This window comes from Trachinotus anak, unplaced genomic scaffold (genome assembly GCF_046630095.1).
Source record: "Trachinotus anak isolate AG129_WGS33_773 ecotype Australia unplaced genomic scaffold, CSIRO_AGI_Tana_v1 ptg000033l, whole genome shotgun sequence".
NCBI lineage: Eukaryota > Metazoa > Chordata > Actinopteri > Carangiformes > Carangidae > Trachinotus > Trachinotus anak.
The window spans coordinates 121,614-147,922 of record NW_027273884.1 but is presented as its reverse complement, the minus strand read 5'-3'; the positions used below and the strand labels follow the sequence as shown (position 1 = coordinate 147,922).

Sequence of the window (26,309 nt, the reverse complement as noted above, 5' to 3'; positions counted from 1 at the left end):
TGCTTTTGAGGAAGTTTGGCCACACTGTCAAAAAGAAATCTAGGATTCTTTTTATTGTCCCTGATTGAGAGAAATATGTTGCTCTAGCAGGTTGTAACACAACACACTCATCCCATTGGAGGTAGCAGCAATCTAGATTTTTTCCATTTACACTCCAATCTCCTGAAGTATTATTTGTAAGAGCAGCAACTGAATCAAGGAGACTAGACAGACCTCTGTTCAAGTGAGAGGAGCTAGGACCACCAGCAATCGCTCACCAAGAGCATTTAAAGTTGATAGACCAATTTGTATAGTGGTAAATACATCAGTACCTATGTTATGAGGACAGACTAGTATTGCTTCAGATTTGAGAAGGTAGTGATCTGACATAACGAATGTGAAAGGGGAAACAGTCAAATCAGAAACTATTATCCTGCGAGATAGAATTAGGTCAAGTGTGTTATCACTGCAGTGAGAAGGCTCATGAACAAAGAGGGTGAAACTACAAGTAAGTAAGAGGTCTTATTCAGATGAAGACTGAAGTCACCTTTAGTTAGAGTCTCATCAGAATGAAAGACATGGTCTGAGATAAAATCCCCAAGCTCTTGTAAAACTTGTGAATAAGGGGCCAGTGGTATATGGAGTACCACAGGGTGGAATGGTTGGAGCAATGTATGGCTGATACAGATGTTTTAATACAAGAACCTGGGAAGAGTTTGAAGTAATATCCAGTTTGAAGGTTAAATAGAAGAATGACTCAACATCTCACCTTGTTTAGTAACCTGAGCAACATGGGCGTTGATTTACTCAGGTGGGGACGCTTCATTCAAAGGCAAGAAAACATTTGGTTTAAGCCATGTTTCACATAAACCAATCACATCCAGATTATTCTGAAGACTCATTTGTCAGTGTGGCTTTAGTTGATAGTGATCTGATGTCTAATCAAATTTGTTGAGGCTGGAGTTTTCAGTAGCTAATGGGCTGATCTGTAGAGCTACCAGTAAATGTGTTTATTGGAATCTGACATCTTGTGTTTTTTGTAGGAAATTTTCATGGCCTGCGCGCACAGTGGTGTGGAGATATAAGTGTGGGAATTATTTTTATTGAAGTAGGTGTGGTACTTTTCACTACCATGTCATTCTAAGCACAACTTAGAGCTGTTTGTTAAATATGTCACATTGCCATATTTTGAATGCATTGAGTCCACCATTAATTTTGCTTAGATTTTTATATGTTATGATTATAATGGGGACATTATTTTATTCACAGAGAAATGTGCTAAAGGAATTAACATAATCACTCTTGCTCTTCAAGACATTATGTTTGATAACCTCTCAGAAATTACACAAAATAAAATTTACTTATCTGTTGTTGCTTCTGATATTATTTACTTTTATATGATGTGGTTGTTCTCACCGTTTACACTATTGAACATGTTTGTTAAATGGAAATGCAAGCTCGTTGTAGAGGAGGAAACAGTTGAAGATCTGTGGATGAACAAGCCAGACGCACAATGTATAAAAATATCTTTAATGTGTCAAAAAGTTAAAAAAGAAAAAAACAAACAAATAAATTATAATTGGCTTTATATCATAGTGCATATCATAATCAATCATAATCAGAAAAAGCACTGCAACCGTGAAACATAGGGAAAAAAGTCTGCTTTCGACTTTCCCTACAGGGTGTAGGGAAATAGCAGAGTCATCATTCTGTCCTTGTCACTTTGTTTTGCTTTAACACCAGCTTTTATCAAAGCAGAGTCCTGGAAAGTACAAAGGTGTTCTTCCATGCATATGAAAAAAACATATCTTTGAAAGAGCTATTATATAACTATAATTGAAGCAGAGGAAACACTGAATATGCATGCTTTGGATACTGCATATCTTTATGAAGCTTAACAAAAAGCATTCCATTTCATCACAAAGGTCAAAAATCTCACCAAAAGTAAAGATTAACCAGTTGCATTTAACTAATAGACAACTAATACATCATAAATGTGTGTATTTACATAAGTGGATCACTTATTTAATGCATAAATTCTCTTGCATGGATTTAACAAACACACACACACACACACACACACACACTTTGGTCCTATTTCACTGCAGCTCCTCATCACTGTCATCTACTTGTTGGATGATGAGGTCAGCGCCCGAATCTTCGGCAAGGTCGTCATCATCGGTTACCATCCAGCTCCTTTTACTGTCCCCCTCCTCCTCCCCATCCACCCCCAGTAACAGGGCCGGCTCCTCGTTGGTTCCCTCCAGACTGTCCATGGGGATGTTGTCACAGCCTACTTCTTGGATGCACGCTGTACACATGCGGTAGCGTCGCGTGCCCTCACACACCACATGTCCCGTCTCCTCTGTCACCTGACACTTACACTTCCGGCACACCAGCTTCCTGGCTTGATGGATCTGTGGAGAGGCAAAAAGCTTAAGCTCAGACAAAAATGCATTAAATATTAATCTAAAGATGTTTAGTCCTGATCCGTTATATTACGGCTGTGTGCGCATGGTAAACAGAGCTTGGTATTTCTTTAGACGTCACTTCCTGGTTTTGTGTTGTAGGCCACATACCGTCTCGAAATGGCTGCGGAGGTGCTCCAGGCGAGTAAAGCGTTTATTGCAGGCCTGACAGGGGTATGGCCTCTCCCCGGTGTGACAACGCAAGTGACGCTTCAGGTCTGCCTTCCTCTTCACAGTGTGGGTGCAAAAGGGGCATTTGAAGCGCATAATGGGGTTGGAGTCTGCAAAGAGGAAGAGACACTGTTGACGCATCTTGCTTTTTTGTTTACTCTCTAGATGTCACTTTCTATAGACCCGGCTTCCTTTGAGGCTTACGTTCATGCTACTCTGCTTATGAGTCAAAGCCTGTTATTCCTTTTTCTCCGTTCTCTAAATTCCAAAGAACTATTGAATCTCCATGTTACTCACCTTTATTAAAGTGTCCAATAACACCTACAATCGGTGGTAGAGTTGCGTACAGCTCCTCTGCCTTCTCTGCCTTTTGAGCCCTCGCCTCCTGGATGTCCAAGTCCTCGTGCTGGTTGGAGCGGGTGCTGTTGGGTGCTCTCCTCTTGGTTCCTCCTTTACTTCGCCGGCGCTCTGATCCAGGCAAGGTGTACAGAGGGTCCTGAGGGTCCTGCAGGTCCTCTGCTTCTGCACTGAGCTCATTAGCAGGGCTGCTTGGATTAGTCTTCATGGCTGAGGCCGAAGCTTCCTGGTCTGGGTCCTTCCCTATAAATCCAGACTGAGATCTGGAGTTGTCCCTGGTCCAGAGGGCAGGTGGTGGACTGACAGAGCAGGGGCCTTGCTGCTGCTGCTCTGAGGTCTCCTCTCCTGCTCCACTGGTGAAGCTGCAGGTCTCAGACAAGCTGAGGCAGCGATCACTGTCTTCATCTTTCACACTGATGTCCAAGGAGGATTTGATGAAGTTCTTGCAGTAGCTGATGACATTGTTCATCTGCAGGTAGCTGGCTGCAGACATCACCTCAATCACATTGTGACTGGAGAGGTCAAGCTGGCCAGAATAGATGAAATCCAGGATGACGGTGAAAGTCTCGGGGCTGAAGACGTCGAAGGTGGCGTTGACAGAGTCGGACAGTCCGTTGGGCCCCTGGGACAGCAGCATGCGGAAGTAGCCGCTGCTGGCGAACAAGACGTTACGGTGGGCCCTGAAGAGCTGGCCCTCCACCAGCACACTGCAGTCACAGAAAAGCTCCTGGCGGCGCTGCTGGTTGAGCTGCTTCAGCAGGTTGCTTTGGTGAGCCACTGTGATGTCAGCAGTGTTGAACCACCTCTGAGGCTGCCTGCAGGAGACAACATGACAGCACTCTCACTGGCTCTGCGCACAGCACACACTGAGTTGTTCTGCAAGAAAATATCAAATCATAGAGGCCTTGCGTACCTTGTGGACGCTCATTACTGAAAGTGAGACATTTTATCTTGATTCTGAATTTACAACAATCTGAATGTATGATGATGTGTCATTTGCATATAAAGGAAACACTGGCTCCTGGGGGTGGGGGGGGTCTTCCATGGGACATCTGACCTCATGACTGTAAACTTGGTAAATGATTATGCTACAGACCTCAAATATTAACGGCAGGTCGCATTAAAAACAGCAGTAACACCCCATGGACTTAGCTGTCAATTATCCCCTGTCTTTGTCCCTGCGCTGGGCCAACAGCAGCTCCGCCGACGGCCCACCCACAGGAGTTTCTGCACTGTGATTGGCTGACGGAGCCTTCAATCAAAATCTTCTTCTAATGGGCTACACCCGACGCCAGTCAGAGAGCATCGGGTGACAAAACCCAGTAATCACACCTGAGGGAGGGTGAGGCGCGCACGAAATCTCAGATGTTAAAAACAGACTGATGGGAGGAGAAAATCAAGAACTGTAGCCGGACATCACGTCCAAATAAAGAATACAATCTGCCGCAACCCCATTTGCAGAATAGTTCTTCTTCTTCTGTGGAAACCTATGTAGTCATCCTCATGTAGGCTCTGAATTACACGCATTCGTTTTTAATTATGCGATGTTTGCTGACAGGCTCCGCAGCGCCCGGTAACTCACGATGCGACGCCCGGCCACAAGGCTCTACAGTGCTCCTCATGCCACAGCAGACCAAGTCCCATATCTTCACTGAGCAATGCTACTGTGAATTCAGACATCAGTCGACCTATAAAACGCAGGGAGAGTGCTGCAGTCCTGCGAGAGAAAAGCGGGCAGCGGCGCACCAGAGCAGCCCAGTCTGTCCTGGAGCGACGCCCACTTCAGGCTCCAGCCAGCACACAATAGAAAAATAGACACGAACCTCCAGCAACTGAGCATGCTGTCAGCTGACAAATACATATATTAACATAGTGTGTCACACGGGAGATAAGACGTGCTAATACGCCCGTTTTCATCCTCAAGACCACCCCGACTTCTCTCCGGAGGTCCGGAGCGCTGCGAGCAGCGGGGAGGATTTGCCTGCTGCCCAAACCCAGCGACTCTTTCCCAGGCATGAGGTGTCGGCAAGACCCGCTTACGCCCCACGCCGTGATACCCCTGACAAAATCCATCGATACTCACTGGTGACTTGATTCACCCGGCGCCCGATAGAGTCTACTTGCCCCCAAGTCTGCCACCATATCCATGTTTGATTTCGTTTGCCTCTTTTTTCCCCCGTGCTCTTTTTCTCTCGTCCAGGGTCCACGGTCAGGCAGGCACTTCCTGCTCAGCCCTAAAGACCGAAACCCGGTTAGAGCGAGCGGAGCACTGTGCTGACGTGGGTGTTTATTAACTGGGTGCCCGAGGGTTCAAGGAGCCATTTAAAGCCCCAGCGCCCCGTTTAAATGTAGTGTATGAACGGAATATTAATACTGAACACCGAATACTCCAGCCCTATTAACCCGAGAGTTATTTATACAACATTATTTATAGACTGTGACACTCAAATTCTGCTCACCTCAGGATATAGGTATTTTTCTTTAATATACATGACATCAGTATGGCATTCCTACAAGAACCTGTGATGTCCCTGCATTGCTCAATTGTGAATTTACAGCCATCTCATCATATTTAAAGGTGAGAGCATCTTAAACCAGGATTTTTTTTTTTTTTATTTTTTTTTGCATTGTGATTTAATCTCATAATGTAGTCAACTGTAACAGTCAAGCTCCCTTAATTACAACTCATTTTACAATCTCTTGCAGCAGCCCAGTTTCATAATGGAGCAGAAAAGTAGGCTTTTGTTTCTGCAGTTAGAAAATTAATTTATTCTTTCATTGTTATGGCTCACAGATCAATACATTTATAGAGAAAATATCCATTGGTAAATCTGACATGACAACACAGAGAAAACAGAGAGACATTGTACAATAATTTGAAAATAAGATAATTGTTAATGTTGACTAATATGAAATGAAGCATGACAAAACATAAAGCATTCAGCTCCTCCTGAGGTCTCATCATGTGTTTGGTGATATGCAAAAATGAGGAAGTTGATGGTTCACTTTGGCCCTGTTATTTAGAAGAGGACTTTTTTTTTTTTTTCTTTCTTTTTTCTTTTTCTTTTTTTAAAACCAGAAGGAGTTGTATCAAGATGCCGTGCCCTTGGTAAATCCTGTGGGGTTCATTGACTGCCAGCGCCACAGATCCTCACCTATATAGAAATTGGTACAAAAACAAAACAAACAAAAAACAATAATTAGGACATTATGGGAGAATATTTCAACATGAAAAATCTATAAAATACATTCATTTTTGGAGAATGATCAGATGAAATTAAACAGTAAATTTACACATTCTCTCCAGGTCAAATTCAGCCTTCCAGCCCAGCTCCTTCTCAGCCAGACCAGGGTCAGCATAGCAGGATGCAATGTCTCCTCCCCTGCGAGGGGCGATCTTGTATGAGATCTGTAGAGAGGACATGTTAGCTAGTGTTACATTAACAAAATAAATAGACTGGTTTAACCAAAAGAAAAGGAAACCCAAATGGATCAGAGGCTATCTTCATAGTCAATGCAGTCTTGGCCATCCTTGAACTCAGAGGACAATACAAAACCCTGATCCTGAAATTGACTTGGGAGAGACTTGACTCACCTCTTTCCCTGATGCCTTCTCCATGGCTTTTACCATCTGGAGCACAGAGTAGCCCCTTCCTGTTCCTAGGTTGTAAACCTACAGACATGTACGTGATGATGCACAAATGCAAGAGCATCAATAAATACCTGAAGTATGTACACATGGGCAGTATGTAAACATGTTTCGTTTTTTTCAAAAGTACCTTGCACCTGCAGTCCTCCTTCAGCTTCTTTAGAGCTGCGATGTGTCCCTTTGCCAGATCTACAACGTGAATATAATCTCTCACACCTAGCCAGAAAGAGAACACCTTGTTTACATGACTCTGAATATTAATATACAACTGCTATGACAGTTTACTTGTTATGCCCTCCGCGCAAAATATTCAAAATCCCCAATTAAATATGTGCACTGCCGATAAAAGGTCTTCTTCATTACCTGTGCCATCGAGTGTGTCATAGTCATTCCCAAATACACTGAGGCACTTTCTTCTCCCAATAGCAACCTATGAGGAAGTAAGTAAAGCAAATAATGTCAAATCATCCGACAGATTCAACTACAACACACAGTGGAATATGCCTTCCCAGAGTCCCACAGAGAGTTGACCTACCTGGGCAACATATGGCAGCAGGTTGTTGGGGATACCCTGAGGGTCCTCTCCTATCAGGCCAGAGGAATGAGCTCCAATTGGGTTAAAATAACGCAGCAGCACTGCATTCCAGTTCTGCTCACACAGAGGCAACAATGAGACACCTTGTATATATGTGTGTGTGTGTGTGTGTGTGTGTGTATCTTTCTACTTCCTAATCCATACCTTCTCTGCCTGACAGTGGTCCTTGATCATCTCCTCAATGAAATACTTGGTCTTGCCGTAGGGGTTGGTGCAGCCACCCACGGGGTGCTGCTCGTCGATGGGCAGGCGCTGGGGGTCTCCATACACCGTGGCTGAGCTGCTGAAGACCAGATTGTGCACCCTGTGAGCCTGCATCACCTGGGACACATGCAGATGCACACAAACACGGCACACACGTACAGTCAGCGGCCAGTGAGTATAGCAGTCTACAGCACACATACATACAACTTAGGAGTAAGCAGAAACGCTGAAGTCGGCGGATACAGTAAGCACCACACATTGAACGTTATGAAGGTTGCAGAGTTAGAATTAGGCAGCTCAATATCAAAAGAACACACACACACTCATGCATTCAGCAAACAAAGGCAATGATTAGTGCTCAGAATGAAATCTGACATGAAGACTGAAGCCCAGATTTAAAGGAGAACAGATGGTGACAGATCAGATGACACAAGTGCAAGTCGGAACTGACCTCAAGCAGGTTCATGGAGGCGGTGAGGTTGACTCTGTAGTAGCGTAACGGCTGCTCCACTGACTCGCCGACGGCCTTCAGACCAGCAAAGTGCATCACAGCACTGAAAGCATGCTGAAAGACAGATGAAAAAAGTGTGAGTGATGGGTGTGGGCAGTGTGGAAGGACTTTCTATGACTATTATGCAAATATGAAATCATTATGTCTTGCTACTCATTTTAACTGCTATGTGAGAATGTATGTTGGCCATCAGGGACATTCTTTGGCAGCAACAGTATATAAAAGCTATTCGTGGAATTATGTTACTGTCCCATCATCAGTTACTGGTATAGTTTTTTTTAATACTCTCATTGTTTCATTCACTAAAGACTAAATCCACCAGCATCTATTCAATGACATTAATTTCAGAGCTAATTTATGAGAAAAATAAAATTTTGTTAAAATTTAAGTATTTATGTAAATTTTATTGGCTGGACTGTAACAGTGGGGTTGGGTCCTAATATCGGGTCTGTCCGGGCCTGACTGACTAACTGACTGATCATAATTCAACCATTGGTCAGCCAAACGCCACGTGACTAAGTTGGAATTTCCCCATTGGCTGTTGCCATTAATTTGCACAAACAGTGTGTAGTAGGGGGCGTTGACAGCCTGCAGTGTTGACTACACGGCACATTTAAAGTAAACAATGCGCTTTGAATGGGGTATGACGCAGTTTGATGCCCCTCACGTTCGTGTTGCAGTTCGTTTAACCTATGCATTGTGAACAGACAGTGCTCCAGGTTCATTTCACCACTGTATTTTAGCCCTGCCGTAGACAGATCACATGCTCATGCAATGGCCATGGGTTGCTCTGTCGTCTGACAACAGAAACAGGAAAACATGTCAATGAGAACAGCTTTATTGGGAATTTGGCTGTATAAGAATATCATATATGTGAGCACAGAGTAGGAGAGAAGCAAACAGATGAAGGGCTGAAAATGGCTAACACTACGCAGAATGCAAATAGGTCCAGCCATATACTCGGATTTGACCTACTCTTGTTTTTTTTTTGTTTTTTTTGTATATGAAGAAATCAGTTTTTAATTTTTTTTTTCTTTATCCATTTATCTGCCAGATATTTTCTTGATAAATCATTTAATCAGGTTGTTTGTTCAGTTAACTATCATATATGTCAAGGAAAAGCATCAAATTCTGATATTTGAGAACAGCAAATGTTTTGCATTTTTGTTTGAAAAACTGTTAATTGAAAGTCACAATAGCTATAGATAAATTTTTCTGACAATCAACTAAACGATATATACTGAGTAATTGTTTTAGCTCTAATTTAATGAATAAATCCGCTGTATTAACTTTCTGACCTTTTTGAAGAGTTTTTCCAAGCCAGGTCGGTCCAGAAGGTCTAGTTCATGAAACTCAATGCTGGTGTCCAGGAGCTTCTCTATCCTTCGTAAGCTCTCTGGCACATCCCCTTCTCCTCCATTCAGAACAGGATGTTGAGCGCGCGCACACACACACACACACACACACACACACACACACAGAGTAACACCAGATATGAGTATCACCACACCAAACAAACACACTTGGAACTATCAAGTTTATGATGACAAAAGAAAGTATTTATCAGAAGGGCAGCTTACCTCTGACTGCGTTACTGAAGTCATCTACTACAACTGGCTGGAAGCCTGCTTCAATGAGCTCCACCACACAGTGACTCCCAATGTAGCCTGCTCCACCTGTGACCAGCACCTTCTCTGCCATTCTCTGGACCTGTCAAATACAACGTGCAATACATGAACTCAGATCAATCCATTTAAAATCCTGTCGTGGTTATACAAGAAGAAGGACTTGACCACACTTCTAGACCTCAGATAAAACAGGATATCCTTTTGTCTGAGCTCCTGTGGGCACACCTGAATGGTTTGTTAGGCTCATTTGACACATATATGACCCACCCATACTGTCACACGTCAGCAGGTTCAATCCTAACTTGTCTAACCACATAAAACAATTTGAGTTCCTGTCAGTGACTCACTTTTCATTGTTGTAAGCTATTGACAGAGCACACTTGATTGTCTTCGCAGGGCACCACAGTATGCTGCACGGGAGTGGAGTTTACGATAGCAAAACTACACACTTTTTGACTCTTTGAATTTATTCCATTACACAATTTTCCTCTGCTTGGGGTTTTTCAGAACTGACTATACCTTGGAAACCACATAATAAACAGCCTGTATGTAACTTTAGCTTGTCAAAAAAACAAAAAAAAAAAAAACAAACCAAAAACACTATTTGTTTTTTGAACATTATTGTCATAGTATATTTGTCTTTTCCACTAAAAACCAAACAACCTAAGCCTTCAGTCTTATTCAGGTAGAAAATGTACGACTTCCCTGACAATCTGTCAACATGACAACACATCGTGGAGTATAATTGAGGATGTCTGCGAAAGATACTTACAAAATTTCCCGGTACGGGTTTAAATTTTCGGTTCCGGTAGAGTCTGTAGGCAAATCTGTTTAAGGAGAATGTGTGGAAGTGTGTGGAGAGAGTGTGAAGATTTATCTGTCAGCTCATTCAGCTCAGTCTCCCCTCTCTCCCCTGGAGAGCTCTTCACTTCCTGTAAAACGTGGAACGGAGTTAAGTGAATGATTAACGCACGACTTCCTGTTTATGATCTTTCAAAATAAGACTGAGGAAGTTCTTAAATTCGTGATACACGTAAAAAAAATTACGTTAGTTTTAAGTATGATATAAATTAAATTATCAGCGAGTCCTGTAACATCATGTGAGATGTCCGCAACCGCCGATAAACTTGTGTTAATCTTGGCATGATTGAATTTTTCAGTTTTTATTTTTAAGTGTAAAACGGATACACCGGATGCACCTTCACTAGCTTCACGGTCCTCTGAAGTCGGTGTCGTGCTACGTGATCGCCTCACATGCCGTGACGCCAGGCGGCACCTTCATGCGGCCACGCCTCTGGCCGCTCACACAGGGAGGTGAGTGTTGTGCGGAGCGTCCAGCTCTGTGCGCAGCCTGACGCACACCGGTTGGCTTAGGGACAGTGCCACGTTACTTAAAGAAGTCATGGAGGGCCGATCAGTCAACCAGTATTAACTGACTTACATATTATGTTATAGCAAGTATACAAGTGCCTGCATTCAGACTGACCAGTGCAGCAGATATAAGGAGATCAACTGTATGTAAGCAATTACCATTAAGTGAATGTCTTTTTATTATTGATTTCATAGGAGGCAGATAAAAAATTGTTAGGCTATACAGAACTTTATGACTGCACACACACACACATACACACACACAAAGCTAGACAGAAACTATGATATTAATGTAAGATTGCAACATTTATACAATGCGTTCAAATTATTCAAAATTGAGGGAAAGCAGCAAAGATATGATGATGACAACACGTCAAAACAAAACTGTATTATTTAATTCCTCAGACCACGCTTCAAGGGTTTCCATGTATTCTGTATATTGGACAGTATTTAAAGTTCTTTGCTTCCTTTTTCAAACTCCATATTTTCCTATTTCTTCAACCTCCACAACACCAACAAAAAAGATTATGAAATCATCAAAAAATGTTTCCAAACCTGGAGGAATTTCACACCACTCCTCTAGATAGCCTCTAAACTAGAGCTCATTTTTCTACTAACTTCAGATCCTTGTATGCCTGATAATTGCTTGTTAAATATGTGTTAGGATCACTCTGTCCTTATAGACTGTTGTTGTTTTCAGTTTCATTTGTATGAAGGGCACACTGAACAGGAATCTTTTATATCCTGTGCCATTTCTGAAGTCCGTTTGCCAGTCCTGCCCTCCCCAGAGACACTGGCACATGAAGAAAGGCAGCAGAATTGGAAGGAAAGAAAGATGAGACGAGTCGGATACCTGAGAGATGAAATTTGCTCGCCCCATTCACTGCAAATGCCGCCTCTTTGTTAGAAAGGACTTGGACCTGATGAAGAAATCTCAAGGAGGAAAACAACATGGCAAAATAATTCAGCAGGGATACATGGTAATAATAACAACAACAAAAAAAACAATCCAACCATTCAGAAGAGGACAGAAGAGAGGGGACAGAAGGAAACATTTAAAACTCAGAGGAGGAAAAACATGTGACTGTTTGATAGAGACCAGCAAGAACCAGGACTGACATCTCTCTCATAAATTTGGTTCAGTTTGTTACAATTTCACAGTTTCACTTTGGGTCAACTGTGTGCTTTCAAGTTGTTACTTCAGGATTTGCTTCTGACTTTGTGTGCAGGACAGCAGCATGGCACAGCTTTGCTGGGTTGTCTGTACATGTGTGATTGTATGGCTCCACACTTCCCTCGGGCTTCCACCCCAGCACCGTGGGTGGCTGCGGCTGTGGGAGGAGGGTGAGGGCTGCAGGGAGTGCAACCAGTACCACTGCCCCCCGGTGCCTGACAATTGCCCCGCAGGCAGGGTGCAGGACGACTGTGGATGCTGTGAGCAGTGTGCTAACGTAGAAGGGCAGCAGTGTGACCCAGATGGGGCTCAGAAGTTCTATGGCCGCTGTGGAGAGGGCCTGTTCTGCCAAAGGAAAAAAACAAAAAGGGAACACAGGACTGAACCAGAGCCTACATGTGTGTGCCAGGATAAGGGATTTGTGTGTGCTTCAGATGGGAGGACCTACCCAAATGTTTGCCAGATGAGAGAAGCTGCCAGCCGCCGAAACACAACTTTGAAGCTCACTGGGAGAGGACCCTGCACCTCTGGTTACCACACTCTTCTCTTTCATATGTTGTCAGTCCAGGAAACTTAATGGTTTTAAGATTTCAGTGCATGTGTATATTGGTCTTGGTAGGGGACAACTTTAAGGTTCCTCGTTTTGAACCTTGGGGTACTCCTTTCCTTTTTGCTGCAGCTCCCCGCATCCTTCAAGGTCCCAGAAGCCTGTCAAACTACACAGGGAATGACATTGTTTTTGGCTGCGAGGTCTCAGCCTACCCTCTTCCAAACCTGAACTGGAAGAAGACAGGGAGCGACAACTTCCTGCCGGGGGATGATCCTCACATCTCTGTCCAGGTCTGAAAATAACTTTGGTTGCTATGTATCACTTTTTTTTAGCATCATGTTTTGGTTCAACTTTGTTTTGTAGCATCTTTAATTTTTACTTCAAGACAACCTTTTTTTTTTTTTCATTAAAGGGACAGTGTATAACGGTGTATATCGTCTTATGTGACTCTGGAGACAGCTTTCCAAAGTCTGAAAAAAAGCTTGATGATGTCATGAAAGTCACGATTGAGCTGTATGATGGGAAATGTAGGCTCCAGTGTTTTTGGAGCTTGACCCATACTAAGAGCCAGGATATCTCACCTTCTGCTGAGTCTGTTTTTAATGTGTCTTTAATCTGTCTCTTATGAGACCCCGTGGCAAAAGAACTGTTGCAATTAGCCATGTATTTTCATCACTTACCACAAAAAGCACTTCCACTTTACCGGAAGTGTATTCACAAATGAGATTACACAGTGGTAACAAATTGAACAGATTTTCCTTCGAACACCCACACAGCAGTGTGCTCTTGTGTCATTATTCACTTGCAAACAGTCACATACACTCAACTGTCTAAAAACAAAAAAGTTCCGTTGTCTGTTGATAATAACACAGAAACAAGGGAGTTAATACTGGTCCCACTGTATCAGTGATGGTAATAGTAGAGTCATGATTTACATTACTAAATTACTTTCTAATGCCACTGACACTGCTGACAAAAGCCTAATGAAAAAATTTCTTACAATTGAATAGATTTATATCATCTGTCAAGATTTAATCCTGTCGTTTTTCAGGCTCGAGGAGGCCCCCAGCGCTACACCGTCTCTACATGGCTGCAGATAGAGGACATCCACATGTCTGATGCAGGGGTCTACTCATGCATCTCCCAGAATGCTTTGGGAGAAACGTCTGCTTCAGCACAGCTCACAGTGTTGAGACAAGGTGAGTCACTCAGCTTCATACTGTAGACTGTTGATCTTTGCGCTATTGCAGCTAAATGAACGGCAAACTCATTATTTTGAAAAAAAAAATTCTTATCTTCTCTCCAGTGGGGAAGGTGACGAAGGGCCATGTGGAGGAGGAGGAGGAATACTTTGATCATTTGGAGGAAGGCAGTGGTGATGGACAGCTGGCATCTGGAGATTACCTGGCATTAATTTAAATCAGTACATAAGGGCAGACTTCAAGGACGCCTGAGGAAAAAAATAGCCTTGGAGTAACACAACAGATCAGCTAACATTTTTTAAATGAAAGAGCATGATGTTTGAAATTCACAGCTCACTACTCAGTTGTAAGATGAATTACTAATTAAGCATCACACTGCTTAAAATTACCTTTTAACTGTATCACGGCACACAAATAAATCATTCCTGTTATTTGCTGTATAGACTTTTTTTTTTTTTTTTAATTTGTGTGATTATAATTAACTGTATCTTTTAAAACTGACATGCCCATTTAAAGCTGTCACAAAGTGAAAAACATTTGGATGTTGTTTCAAATTTCAAAACAAGTGGATGCTGATGCCATATCCCAATCAATATCATTTCCTGACACCAATCACAGACACATGGACAACAGTCACCCCTAAAGTCTCCACCCAGCAAACACAGGGTACAGTGTCTTCATTCACTGAGGAAAAAAAAGGTGATGGATGAAGCGAGAGAGGGTGTGACCATCCGCAGGGTCTCCATCTGATTCTCTTCATCTCTCTCCACCTGAGTGCTGGTTAATCCTCTCCTCATCCCCCAACTCCCAGTTGGATACACCGGCTCCTTCTGAATGGCAAGCTGCATTAACGCAGAGGAACTTTCCCCCCGCTGTCTGTTAGTAAAAGCTGATTGGAGATTACAGGCCTGTGGTGAAAACACAGCCCTCCATCTCATCTCAAATCACTTTCCACCCCTTTCTCTCCTTTATCTCTCCTTCTTCTCTTCATTTCTTTATCTTCTTAATCCCAGCTCTTCTCCTTTTCAATGTCATCAACTTTCACTTGCCTCTACATTTCTGCCCCTATTCATTGCTCTGTTTGACAGCTGAATGACAAGAAAGATGAAGAGGAGGAAGGAGAAGGGGGGAAAAAAGCTTCCCCTCCTGAGTGGAGCCAGAATGATGTCATGGGGGCATTTGTCCTCCTGGTGTGGAGGCTTCCCTTCCTCTGCTAATTACCTTGTACAAACTCGAATCTGATATGGCGGATATGAGGCCCAAATACAATTATTGTGGGCTAACAAAGAGATATTGAGATTCAGGGAATGAGGGAGAGACTGCAAGTGAGATAGAAGGGAAGGCACGCGTGCTGCCACGCATGCACTCACACATACAGCAACCACATGCACGCACACACGCTCACATACCCACCCACACACACAAACACAACCACTTGTCCTTCCCCTCCATTCCCTCAGATAGGCTAATGTTATTACTGTGGTAATTATCCTCATTAGTGCCAGCAGCTGTAGAGAGCCCACTGCTTGCTGTTCAAACTCCACCCCGAACCTTTCTGTCTTCACATCCCTTTTGTATTCTCTAGATCTCATTTAGAATCTTTGTCTCCATCCTTTGCATGCTAGATGGAGGCAACTGTAAAAATAGAGACCATCAAATATCTAATAAGGCAGAGTTACCCCTGGTTTTTGACCTGTTAGAGTCCATTTTTAGATGTGTAATGTTGTGCAGCCCTGCTGTTATTCAGCAGCACCAGAGGGCTGAGCAGTGTGCAAACCAGTGTGAAAATAGTTATGACTAAATAATTCAAGTGCACACTATGTAGAAACAGTTCATTATCTGCTTTCATAAGACAGAAACACAAACCTATCATTTTGACGTAATTGCACAACATTTGTTTTTCCATCTGTCATTTTGCATTTTCCAGGTTCTCTGAAGTGAACAACTGAACACAAGATGGCACTGTTTAGTCAAATAACCTCTTCATACTCCACTTCACTGGCTGGGCCTTTACAGCTAGATGATCCTCTCCTCTCTCATCCGTTGAATTTTTCACTTTTTACATCCCTCTAAAAAACAAGCCATTCTTCACCAAAGAAAATTAGCTGTCACTGTCCGTCCTCCTTGGATGCAGTGACACTTTTCACACTATTATAAAACTGGAGATTAATAGTATTTGCATAACTAAAGGTATTGCCTGTCTGCTTGCTTGATGTTTATGTGAAAGCACCCTGAAAATGATTCCCTTCATGGTTTTTAACTTTACGCTCTGTCTGCATCTTTACACACATATTATGAGATCAACAGCTGAAACAGGCGGCTTTACACCCCCCCGCTCTGTGAGATTGCCTTTTGTTTTATTGCCAGGGGCTGGTGTGGACAGTAAGTAACCTGTATACTGCTAAGCCCTGCATCAGGCGCTAAATGTCATGCATAGCCTGTTTTTATTGGCTGATATAGCCTGTTGTGCCCTTCTCCTTTTCCTGGAAGCCATTGTTAAAGAGCTGGTTGTTAATGCTGCTGACCAGATGGGATCCTTCTCTCTGCAGGTCTGACTGTGGGTGTTTACCATGCACTGAGCTGTGGATAACAGGTGAGACTGCTGCTGGTTTGTCAACCAATCAGAGCGCAGCAGATGTCTGGCCTTTGCCTGTAAACCTTTATGTGGCATTTGGGGTCATATGGAAGTGAGTTTGATAATAACACAGAATCAAAGGGAATTCTAGTTTATATGTTTTTTTTTCTTTTACATGTGACTATTATCTGAGATGGTTATGAAAGAGATGACAATAAGCTGCCTTCATATTCTCATTCCTATCTAAGCTTCCTTGTATACTGAATGCTTTTTTGTATTAAGAAACTTGGGTTAGATGAAGCTCAAGTATCTTCTATGTATCTAATATTTCAGATAACAAATCACCCAGCCATTTAATTTTCCCTTCATACATTTCAGACATCATTTCCAGAAATGTTCCCTCATCCCTTGTGTGACAAAATGTTTCCAGCATTAGCTGGGCAAACAGTGAACATTCCTTTCCCTTTCCAATGCAGGCCATCTTGAATTACTGCAATTTGGTATCATGGCAACAGAAAAGGTAAGGCCGGGCCTGGGATTGTTGATGAGTAGTCTTTTAAAGCTTTGAATCAATCTGCCTTAATGGATGACCTGTGTCTAGCGTGCATGTATGGATTAGTTTGGCCAGAGCACCTGTTCCTGTTCTGTCAACAGCAGATCAGGTTACTGGCTACACATTCACCTGGCTGACACAACTTCCTGTGATTGACAATACATCGGCTTTTGCTCACCGCTGCCTTCAAAGTATTACGGTTGAATTTACCTGAATACTCTGACTTTAATAACTCACTCACAACAACAGGCATGTGCTTGTAAAATAATCTAGATATATTTCTAAATTATATGTGAAAGATCAATATGATATACAATAAAAAGCAGATAAAGCTCTTATTATACAATAAAATCTGTCATGACACATCATATTTCCACATATAATTGCCTAATGACTGTTTTCTTATTTTAGGATTATATACTAATGAGGCCTCTCAGGTTGATTATGGAGCGGAGCTGCCAGCACGGCCCAGTGAACCGAGGTTGAGGCTGAGCTTAACATCCTTCCAAGGACAGCTTGTATCTAACATCAGACCTGGACTGGGAAACAAAGCTCAGTCAAGAATGGGAAGAATGGTCTCTCTGAACTTTGCTCTTGAGTATTGAGATTTCCCCCTAGATATTGTGCATTATGCCTATCTGTCTGGGATTTTGTTATATTTTAAAGAGAACTGGGAAGTTAGAGCAGCTGACAGGATATCAAGCATATCTTCTTCATACTAGTCAGGTTTTTAGTCTCCTAATAAGGGCAGTTTCTCACTTTCTCTTAGTACAATATGAGGAAAATCCCTTTAGATTCATGGTAACTAATTAAAAACTGAGGAAGTTTCTAAGCATTCAGCCAGGTCCATCATACGCTCAACTGTTGTTCAAGTAAATGTCACCCAGCCTGTAGAGGTAAAGCTTTAATGCAAATTTTATAAAGTAGTGCAAAAAACAGAAATAAATACTTGTTTCATCCAGTTGGAATAAAGTTAGCTCATACATGGCCTTGTATTCCTGGTGCCGCCTGACTGGTACTCCGTATTCACCACCATCTCCATTATTTCCCTGATGATGAAACGATTAGCTAGCAACCTTTATGCTAACAACAAAGCTGGATGGGTGATGGATGGGGTAAGTGATAGACTCAGGCAGTTGGCTGGGGAGGCTTTGTCCTGGATTTCTGACACCTTCTATCTTGTGATCCATACAGCCCCCCCATTGCCTCCATCCAACCCCCATATCCACCCCAGTTACCCCCACCAGCTGCCTCTGACCCCTCATCATAGCCCTGCCTCTGCCTGCCATGTGCTGGGAGTCAAAGGGTTCCCACCTATCGCTCATCAGAATGGAGCCCCACTATCTCCTGCCCCACGCACTAAATCACAATCAATCGCTTGGCAGACAGAGATGGATTGGGACATCCACGACCCTGTACCTTTCAGGGAGGCCCCCGCCCTCCAAAGGGCTGCTGTCACTGACAAATAATGGAGGTGATTCTAAGGGGAGTGAGCAGGTCAAGTCTGCCGCCCCTGGAAGGAAGTTATCACAAAGCAATGGAGGGAAATTCTTTTCTCTTTAAGAACAACAGTCACAATGTCTAACAGCATGTCTGACAGACGGACGTGTGGTGGAAAAAGGTTTGCTTTGATGCTAAAAAAATAACTTTATCATAAAATTTAAATCTATCTAAAGTTAATTCAGTGCACATGTTTTAGTGATGTGGAGAAAATATTCCTAAGGCTAAACTGGTGGGTCTTCTGAGGTATAGGCCCATCAGTGTGTTGGTTTGTGCTACTCATCAAAAGTTCGTAACGGTCTGTCCCCTAAATCAAAAAAGTTAAATATTAGATTTGTACAGAAAATAAAACCTTTTAATATTTATTTGCAACTGAAAAGGAGAGCTACAGAGCTGGGCCTATAGACAGTGTGCAATAATCCAGTTTTGACTAACTGTAACTGTCTGTGTCTCATTAGCATAAACATTTCAATATAAGGCACATGCATGAATCAGATTACGCTCCAGTGTGTCAGCTAGATGTCCGTTAAATGTCATTCTGTCGAGCAAGCTAACCGTTAGCTAGCCAGTTAAGTAGACTTGACATTAATTGTCAACTGAAAAGCTCCCTTAAATGTTAATTTAATTCAAATAAACTAGTTTCAAGATGCATAAAATGGAAAGTGTAGTCATGTAGAAACAGCTTCACTAGTATGCCTTCTCTTAATATTTATAAAAGATATCTTATGACAAACTTGGCCAACATAATTGCTAGCTAACATTTGCCATATTGATAAGCCAATGAGGGTGAATGGTGGTCATTCCTCATTTTACTAATATTACATGTATTATGTTACTCAAGGTTGTTAAAATTAGGTGTATTCAGCTAATGCTGCTTAAAAACATACACCTACTGAAATGATAACCAACCTAACACTTTTAAATGGTAGATATCGAACCATTTAGGGATGCCATGCACTGTATGTACAAAGAAATAAAACCTAAAATGTATGAGCAATCGAGCAATCAATAAGATGCCTTTATTCCGGTCTGCCTTTTGTCCCTTTTTCTCCAGTCTCAGAATAATACAATCTTGACATTCTGCCATACATCATCATGTGTTTTTCAAGAGTTGCTGTCTAGTGCTTCCTGATTTACTTCACAACAGACTGAGTGATTGCATCATTCACATGAGCATTGACAACAAATATCATTCAGACATATGAAAGTCTCCACAATGCCATAACATGATGATTGGGAGTGAAAGATCTTATTCTGTATTCACTGCCAAGGGCTCAAGAAGGATCATTCACATGTAGATGTGTCCTTCTGGAAGTGCCTCAGCTATACAATTTCCATTTAGATAAGGTGTATACACAAATAAAGAAAGGACATTGGGTTCTTCATTTGATTAACTAATCATAGTCTTTGTAATTCCACTCGGAGACCTTGAAGGGCAGTGCTGGGCTGTGCACCCTGATTAGCCTATGCATGATTGCTGCTGCTATGGCACAAATCAGTTCAAGTAACTCAACTCCATACACTACACAGTGGCTGTGATTAAACAGGCGATTAGGACATAGAGAGTTTCTGTCTGTTTAATCCCTTTTCCCATTGTCTAAATAGATAGCCACAGTATATTCCCTGATCAACAATAACTGAACACCACAAGAATTGGAGTGAGAGGTGATTAGGGTCTTAAAGCTCCCTGGAGTGTGGCTGCAGGTTGTTTGCGATTAGCTCGAATTTAAGGGTACATTCTGTTCTTATTGCCTCTTGCTGGAGCAGGGAATTCATTATCTGATGTTAAAGCCTGAAGGAAGAAAAAAGAAAAAGAGACACACACACACAGCCCCAGGACAGTTGTAATATCTTTAAGTGAGAATGGAATTTATCCACATTTGTGGCACGAAACATGCCAAATGAGGAAGCTTCAGGTTCACATCATGTTGACTAAACAAACAAAGCACTCCTCAACCTCACGACTCAAGCCTCAAAGTACTTTAACCCTCTTCCCACTTCTCTGCTAGCCCTCTTCATGCGGTACAGTGGTGTCTGTGTATCATCTGAAGGCTGTATAGAAACTCTACAGCCCCTCTCCATGACTGATCTCTTTTGATAGAGCTCATTATGCAAACTGTTCCCAACTCCCGCTGCATAATTAGCGCTTAATTAATTTGAGTGAAATCTTTCATCTGTCTGTGTCCGGCCAGCTCCTTCCTTCCATTTACAACATGATATTAATTTCAGAGGGGGGAATGGTAGCCCAGCTGATGAAAAGGCTGATATAATTAATCAAGTACTGTATCTTTTTCCTTCGTTTTTTGCAGGAATAATAATAAGTGTGATGAGCAGAGTCTGATTAACCCCATTATGCTTCCTAATTAGGGTGATCATTTAATAATCAAGGAAGCAGCACAATTATAAGAGAATGCAAATTATGCCACCTAATGAAGAGTGTGCCAATTCTGGGAATTCTTTGTTTGGAAAATGTGGCATTCCAAAATCAAAGGTCAAGAAAAGGTTTGTCTGTTAATGTACATATGTTAAGGATGTACTTACATAGTTGAGTGCAAAATGATTCCAATTCTTTATATGTTGATCATCAGACTCTTGTAAATCTTTATGGAGAATAACCACAACAACAAAAGAGAAAAAGTGCTTGTCATATGTTCTGAAATAGCATGTGGCATATTAGTCATTATCTAAAATTACTCTGAAGTCGAAGTGAAATCTGGACATTAAAGAAATAGCTTAACATTTTTTGGAACTTGCTTGCTCAGTGTTAGATGAGGAAGTTGATGCTATTCTCGTGGCTGTAAGTAAATATGTAACTGGAGGCTCTAGCCAGTTAGCTTAGCTTAGCACAGCTAGTTTGTCTCTTTACAAACGGAACAAACCCTCACCCTCTTAAGATTTACATTTACTTTGTGAAATCTGTCCAAATACCAATGTGTTAAAACAGGGTGATTTGGTTTTACAGCAGTACATTTGCCAAAATGTTTTTTGAATGGGTGCAACAGCTTCCTGGAGTCTTTCAGAGTAAAACTACAGCAATGTTTTTATGATTTTGGTACAGAATAACAAATATAATGTGTTCATTCGTGAGCTAAACAGGTGCTCATAGGGTATAGTTTTACCTTTGGACAGAACCAGGCTAGCTGTTTCCCCCTGTTTCCAGTCTGTGTGCTAATCTAGACTAAACTCTTGTCAACAAACAAGTACGTGTATTTCCCAAAATAGATAACTATTCTTTTACATTTCAAAGCAAAGAATCAGTAATACTGTAAAATTAAAAAAAGATCAACATCATGTTAAAATCAACTTATTTCAAGGGTACATGATCACTCTCCAGGTAGAGAGTGACAGAAAAACTGTGAATGTTCATTAGGTTGGTTCTTGTTATTCAAGGTGCTTAAAGCTGACCGGGGACCAGCTTTTATTTCCCAATGGCCCTGTAAGTTTTATAGAGCCTGAGGCCACTGTAATTTCAAGGGCACAAGTTTAGCACCATGGACAGCAACCACTCTTCTCTGGAGAGACTGGTTGCTGTGAGAAAACTAAGCGGACACATTTAGATCCATAGTTGAAAATGCGACATGAATATTAATTCTACAAACAGGGCAGTTATGTATCTAACAGAGATTTGAACATGTGTTCAATGCATCTGGTATAAATAAGTGAGATAAGCTGACTAACAGTTTAATGCTATGAGAAAAATGTGTAGCTCCATATGTCAATGGATAAAGGATATGGCCCATTAGGTCTGCCAGAGTCCATCTTTCATGCTCCTAGATGATACAACTGCTGTCTACAATTTCATCAAGATAATGGTGACCTCATATATGGAGTCCATGAGCAATGGCCCTGATTTCATTTTTCTTACATGGAGTCATTACCAGTATCATTACAATCTTCAGAGAGCCAGTGAGGAACAGAGGACAGACCTTTTTTGTTGTCTACTTGTGTGAGAAAAACACTGACTACTACGCTTGTCAGTAAGATCCTTTATATGCTGGTTGCTCTTGCTGCAGTGTGTGTGCCTCTTCCACCTCTTTGTATCTGTGAGGTGTGTGTGTGTGTGTGTGTGTGTGCGCGTGTGCGCATATCTACATGAATGTACCTCAATTTACTCCCCTTCACCCCCATAGTGCAGCTGTGCCTCGGAGAACTCTTGTGAAGTAATTGAATGAGCTGGGGCAAGGGGAAACCTGTGGCAGTGAATGTGGTGCCCGCTGGCCTTATTATCTGTAATACGGCAGCCGCTCTGCCTGCGCTTTCTCATCCACTCATGAATACAGAAATGAATGTGATGGACGTCAGAGGTGAACGCAGAGGGGGGAAAACAGGCCAGAGCCCGTTTTAATCAGCTCCCAGATAGAACAATCACTTTATCCACCTCCGCAGCTCAGAGGTGAATTAGTGTTTAACATTCCAGGGCATGCTTTCTGACAGGGGACTCCACCCCAAACAACCAATGGACTGCGGAGATTATTGAGAGACACTCTGATGCTTTTGATGAGTAAATTAGAGCTAAACATGCCCCTGGGACTCCAGCAACTGATATGCCTGATATGTAGGAAGGCCTCTTTTAATAAGAGGCTCTTTACAAGAAAGGGAAATCTGGTGTTGTCCCTTTGAAGCCTTTGTTCATATGTCTGCACACACGCAACATTAGAGTGGGATTAAGATCAAATCCACTGCAAAATAAATATGAAAGGCAAGATCAACAATTGCAAAAGGCTGTTCATGACTTAAGGGAAAACAACAAGAAACGCAATGCTTTTCTTGGTTATATCTAAAGAGACACTGCAGCGTATAGTCTATATAGCCAAATGACCATTTGACTAGCTAGTGTCACAGAACCTTTTCAGAAATAACATAAAAGCCCAGAAACATCTGTCCTTGTCCTCATGGAGTCATCAGCATCACTGTCAAAAGTACAGATAACATCAGGGACATTCCCAGTCAACACCGAGGTCCATTAGTCTAAAGCTCAGAGCTATACCACTTTACAGGGCTTTTCACAGTAACCTGGTCTCGTGGGCATCCTTCTAAAGTACACTTTAAAGTCTAGACAGTGACCTCTATGTTGCTCTCATGGCCAAACAGGCAATGTCCCCATTGATCTTGATGTACTACGGTCTGACTTCTTTTCCATAAGCTTGCTACAAACCTTTTACTATTGTTGCTCTTTACAGGTGCAGTTTGGCTGCTGTTTCACGGTCAAACATGTTGACTTCCCTAAGATTGCCTACAGGTAGTTTTCAAGGTCTTCTGTGAGAAACCAGCCAATAGGAATCAAGAATGTGTGACTCAACTGGTGGCACACAGTTGACTTTGGTGTAAGTGTCACTAGGATCTCGCCACAAAGAATGAAAAAGTGTTTTGATTGCACCTAAGATATCATTTGGATCAAGTCAGTTCACATTCAGGACAAACACAAGGTTTTACTGAATGTGTCTGTGATCAGTGCACAGACAGTAAAATCCATTAAATACTAAATTAATTAATTCATGTGAAAATTAAGATCTAAAGATAATTTTTTTTTAAATCAACAGTTGACAGGAACTCTGATGAAATATCACAAAATTTTATTTTTTATAAATCTCTTACCCATTATAGTAGAGTCAATATAGTTTTTCCTCTAAAATCACAGATATAACAGAAAACCTCCTGATTCTAGTATTTTGATTCAACTTCCATTACCTTCCTGCACCTGCAGAGAAACTTTTCTTCTTTTTGGAAATAACAAAAAAAAAAAAAAAAGAATTAAATGACAATCCTTGTCCTGAAAGTGCAGATTAACAAAGAGCAACAGGATTTTGTTCTATCAGAGAAAAGGCACTTGCTCTCAGGTGAGTGAGTGAGTTATTCTACAGAAACAGAGAAACAAATACATACAACAAACAGGTAGATTAAAAAATAAATTAAAACAAAGTACAGAAGAGTATTGAGCCATAATCTGAAGAAACAGTTTAAATGTGTTTTACGTGAGTCCTTTAGAGCTCTGTTTATAAACCAATCACTTCATCAAACCCTGGCACTTTTGTTCTACTGTGTCATTGTTCTCTTGTTGGTGCCTGCCTACTCTCAGTTTCAGGGACAAAGGCTGAAGCCGAAGCTGTGCCGTGTCCACAGCCAGCCTGATTAAATCTGGGTCCCTCGCTGGCTCTCTCCATGGTGCTGAAAGAGCCCTCTATCAGATTACAACCAGCCAGAATAGGACCTCAGCTAATCAATTACTATAACTGATTGACAATGCATTGAAGGTGGCCATGTAGTGAGCACCAATTACAGTCATGTTCTATTGCACTTTCAAATTGGCTCAGGGTTGGCACAGCTCATGGAGCCGATCATTAATCTGAGTAGTACAGGAGGTCTCTACACATGTATGGTGAGAATAAGGTGTAATGAAATGAGCACATTGCCCCACAGCTCCCTCAGCAACCCTGGTTAATGTTTGGCAAAAACAGCATAGCGAGATTCCTGCAAAGAGATCTGAGTGCAACGGTTCAGTTAGTGCAGGTAAACTTTCCCTGTGTGTCCTCAGCATTAATCCTTCATCCTGTAGGTGGTGCAATGAAGTAAGAACTGGGCCCTGAGACCGGCGGCTCAGAAATGTTTTACTCTTCAAGTCAAACTTCTGGGTTTAAAGTTTAGTAATGAACAAGAAGGCCCACAATAGTTAAGGGCATCATTTTAAAGCGGTTATTCACAGCAACGTGGACAAATACAGACCCGCAGAGAAGAAACATGAGAATATATAAAACATGATATTCACTTATTCTCACGGTCTGAGCTGTTGTCTCTAACCTACATGGACGGAATAGCCTGCGGAGAAGAGGAACATAGGTGAGAACATTTAAAACCCCTGTGGAGCGTGGCCAGGTCTCGGTGGATGTGGCAGCGCTGCAGTAAAGCAGTAAAGCAGTGAGGCCGTAAAGCAGCTGTATGCTAATGAGGCCGCGCCGGGCAGCACGCGCCACTGAGCAAACATGGCGCATGCGTCGTCGCGGCACGGCGGCCCACACGCCCCGCCGCAACGATCGCGGGGGGAAAGAGGAACTCGTTAAAATGCCATCAAAGCGTGTTCTGCCGACACGCCACGGCCAGTGGGTGGCTGACGGAGGCTGAGAGAACTACACGCAACAGAGCGCAGGAGAAAAATAGAATAACAAATAAAATGTAGTTTTACCAAAGGCCAGTCGGGAATAGCGAAGACAGACACCCACGCAGCTGTAGCCTGATTATAGGGAAGGAGAATCTGATTTTTGACGAATAGGCCTACTTCACAAAGAAATGTTCAAACTTATAGTAAGCTGACTGGATTCATTTTTTTTAAACTCTCTTAACCACAATCTAAAACTTTTTTTTTTTTTTTTTTTTTAAGTTTTAGCACTGTGTCATTTAAGCCTCTCTATCCAAAATAACGGTGTGTTTTCGGGCAGGTGAGAAGGCACCGGGACACAGAGGCCTAATGAAAGGAAGGCGCAGGCCTGCGGCTCAGCTCCGATTGTGTAATTATTTGACTTGGTCATACTGCAGCTTTATGCAAATGAGGGGAACAATGTACGACGATGGAGATTAATTCCTCCCTGGTCTGCGGACTGAAAGGGGAAAGAATGCACTCTCTGCCAAGTGGCGCGCTGCAGCCTACATTTAGCCTTTACAACGAAAAAAAAAAAAGCACACAAATAGGCCTACACAATGTGTGGAGTATGCATGGAAACCATAGGGGAGCCGGTACAGAAGAGAGGCGACAGTATTTCACAGGAAAAGTTGTCTTTGTTAGGCAGACAGAAGGCTGCAGAGCTACAGGCTTTTACTGAAACAAAGTTTG

General features: G+C 42.2%; 3 protein-coding genes across 6 annotated transcripts; 1 reads left to right on the top strand and 2 right to left on the bottom strand.

The window, feature by feature from the left end:
* Positions 1–1,495: 1,495 nt before the first annotated feature.
* zbtb8a (zinc finger and BTB domain containing 8A) lies at positions 1,496–5,582 on the bottom strand. 2 transcript variants are annotated; one of them, XM_071471353.1, is made up of 4 exons: positions 5,059–5,582; positions 2,916–3,790; positions 2,559–2,728; positions 1,496–2,396 (listed from the first exon to the last, which is right to left on the bottom strand). In XM_071471353.1, the coding sequence occupies exons 1-4, from the start codon at positions 5,121–5,123 to the stop codon at positions 2,079–2,081; spliced, it is 1,428 nt and encodes a 475-aa protein (XP_071327454.1). In that variant the 5' UTR covers positions 5,124–5,582; the 3' UTR covers positions 1,496–2,078. The 2 variants fall into 2 exon arrangements, with proteins under 2 accessions (XP_071327454.1, XP_071327456.1); XM_071471355.1 differs by lacking the exon at positions 5,059–5,582 and adding an exon at positions 3,889–5,049.
* Positions 5,583–5,715: 133 nt separating this feature from the next.
* Positions 5,716–10,494, bottom strand: gale (UDP-galactose-4-epimerase). 2 transcript variants are annotated; one of them, XM_071471356.1, is made up of 11 exons: positions 10,335–10,494; positions 9,515–9,644; positions 9,233–9,348; positions 7,875–7,988; positions 7,364–7,540; positions 7,160–7,273; positions 6,988–7,054; positions 6,755–6,840; positions 6,571–6,648; positions 6,270–6,384; positions 5,716–6,130 (listed from the first exon to the last, which is right to left on the bottom strand). In XM_071471356.1, exons 2-11 carry the CDS (start codon positions 9,633–9,635, stop codon positions 6,066–6,068), a joined length of 1,053 nt encoding a protein of 350 aa, XP_071327457.1. In that variant the 5' UTR covers positions 9,636–9,644; positions 10,335–10,494; the 3' UTR covers positions 5,716–6,065. The 2 variants fall into 2 exon arrangements, with proteins under 2 accessions (XP_071327457.1, XP_071327458.1); XM_071471357.1 differs by having other exon boundaries at positions 5,976–6,130; positions 9,233–9,345.
* Positions 10,495–10,766: 272 nt separating this feature from the next.
* LOC139614186 (kazal-type serine protease inhibitor domain-containing protein 1-like) lies at positions 10,767–14,866 on the top strand. Of its 2 annotated transcripts, none has more exons than XM_071471361.1 (4): positions 10,767–10,876; positions 12,787–12,947; positions 13,709–13,856; positions 13,964–14,866. In XM_071471361.1, the coding sequence occupies exons 1-4, from the start codon at positions 10,843–10,845 to the stop codon at positions 14,074–14,076; spliced, it is 456 nt and encodes a 151-aa protein (XP_071327462.1). In that variant the 5' UTR covers positions 10,767–10,842; the 3' UTR covers positions 14,077–14,866. The 2 variants fall into 2 exon arrangements, with proteins under 2 accessions (XP_071327462.1, XP_071327461.1); XM_071471360.1 differs by lacking the exon at positions 10,767–10,876 and adding an exon at positions 12,172–12,637.
* Positions 14,867–26,309: the final 11,443 nt, after the last annotated feature.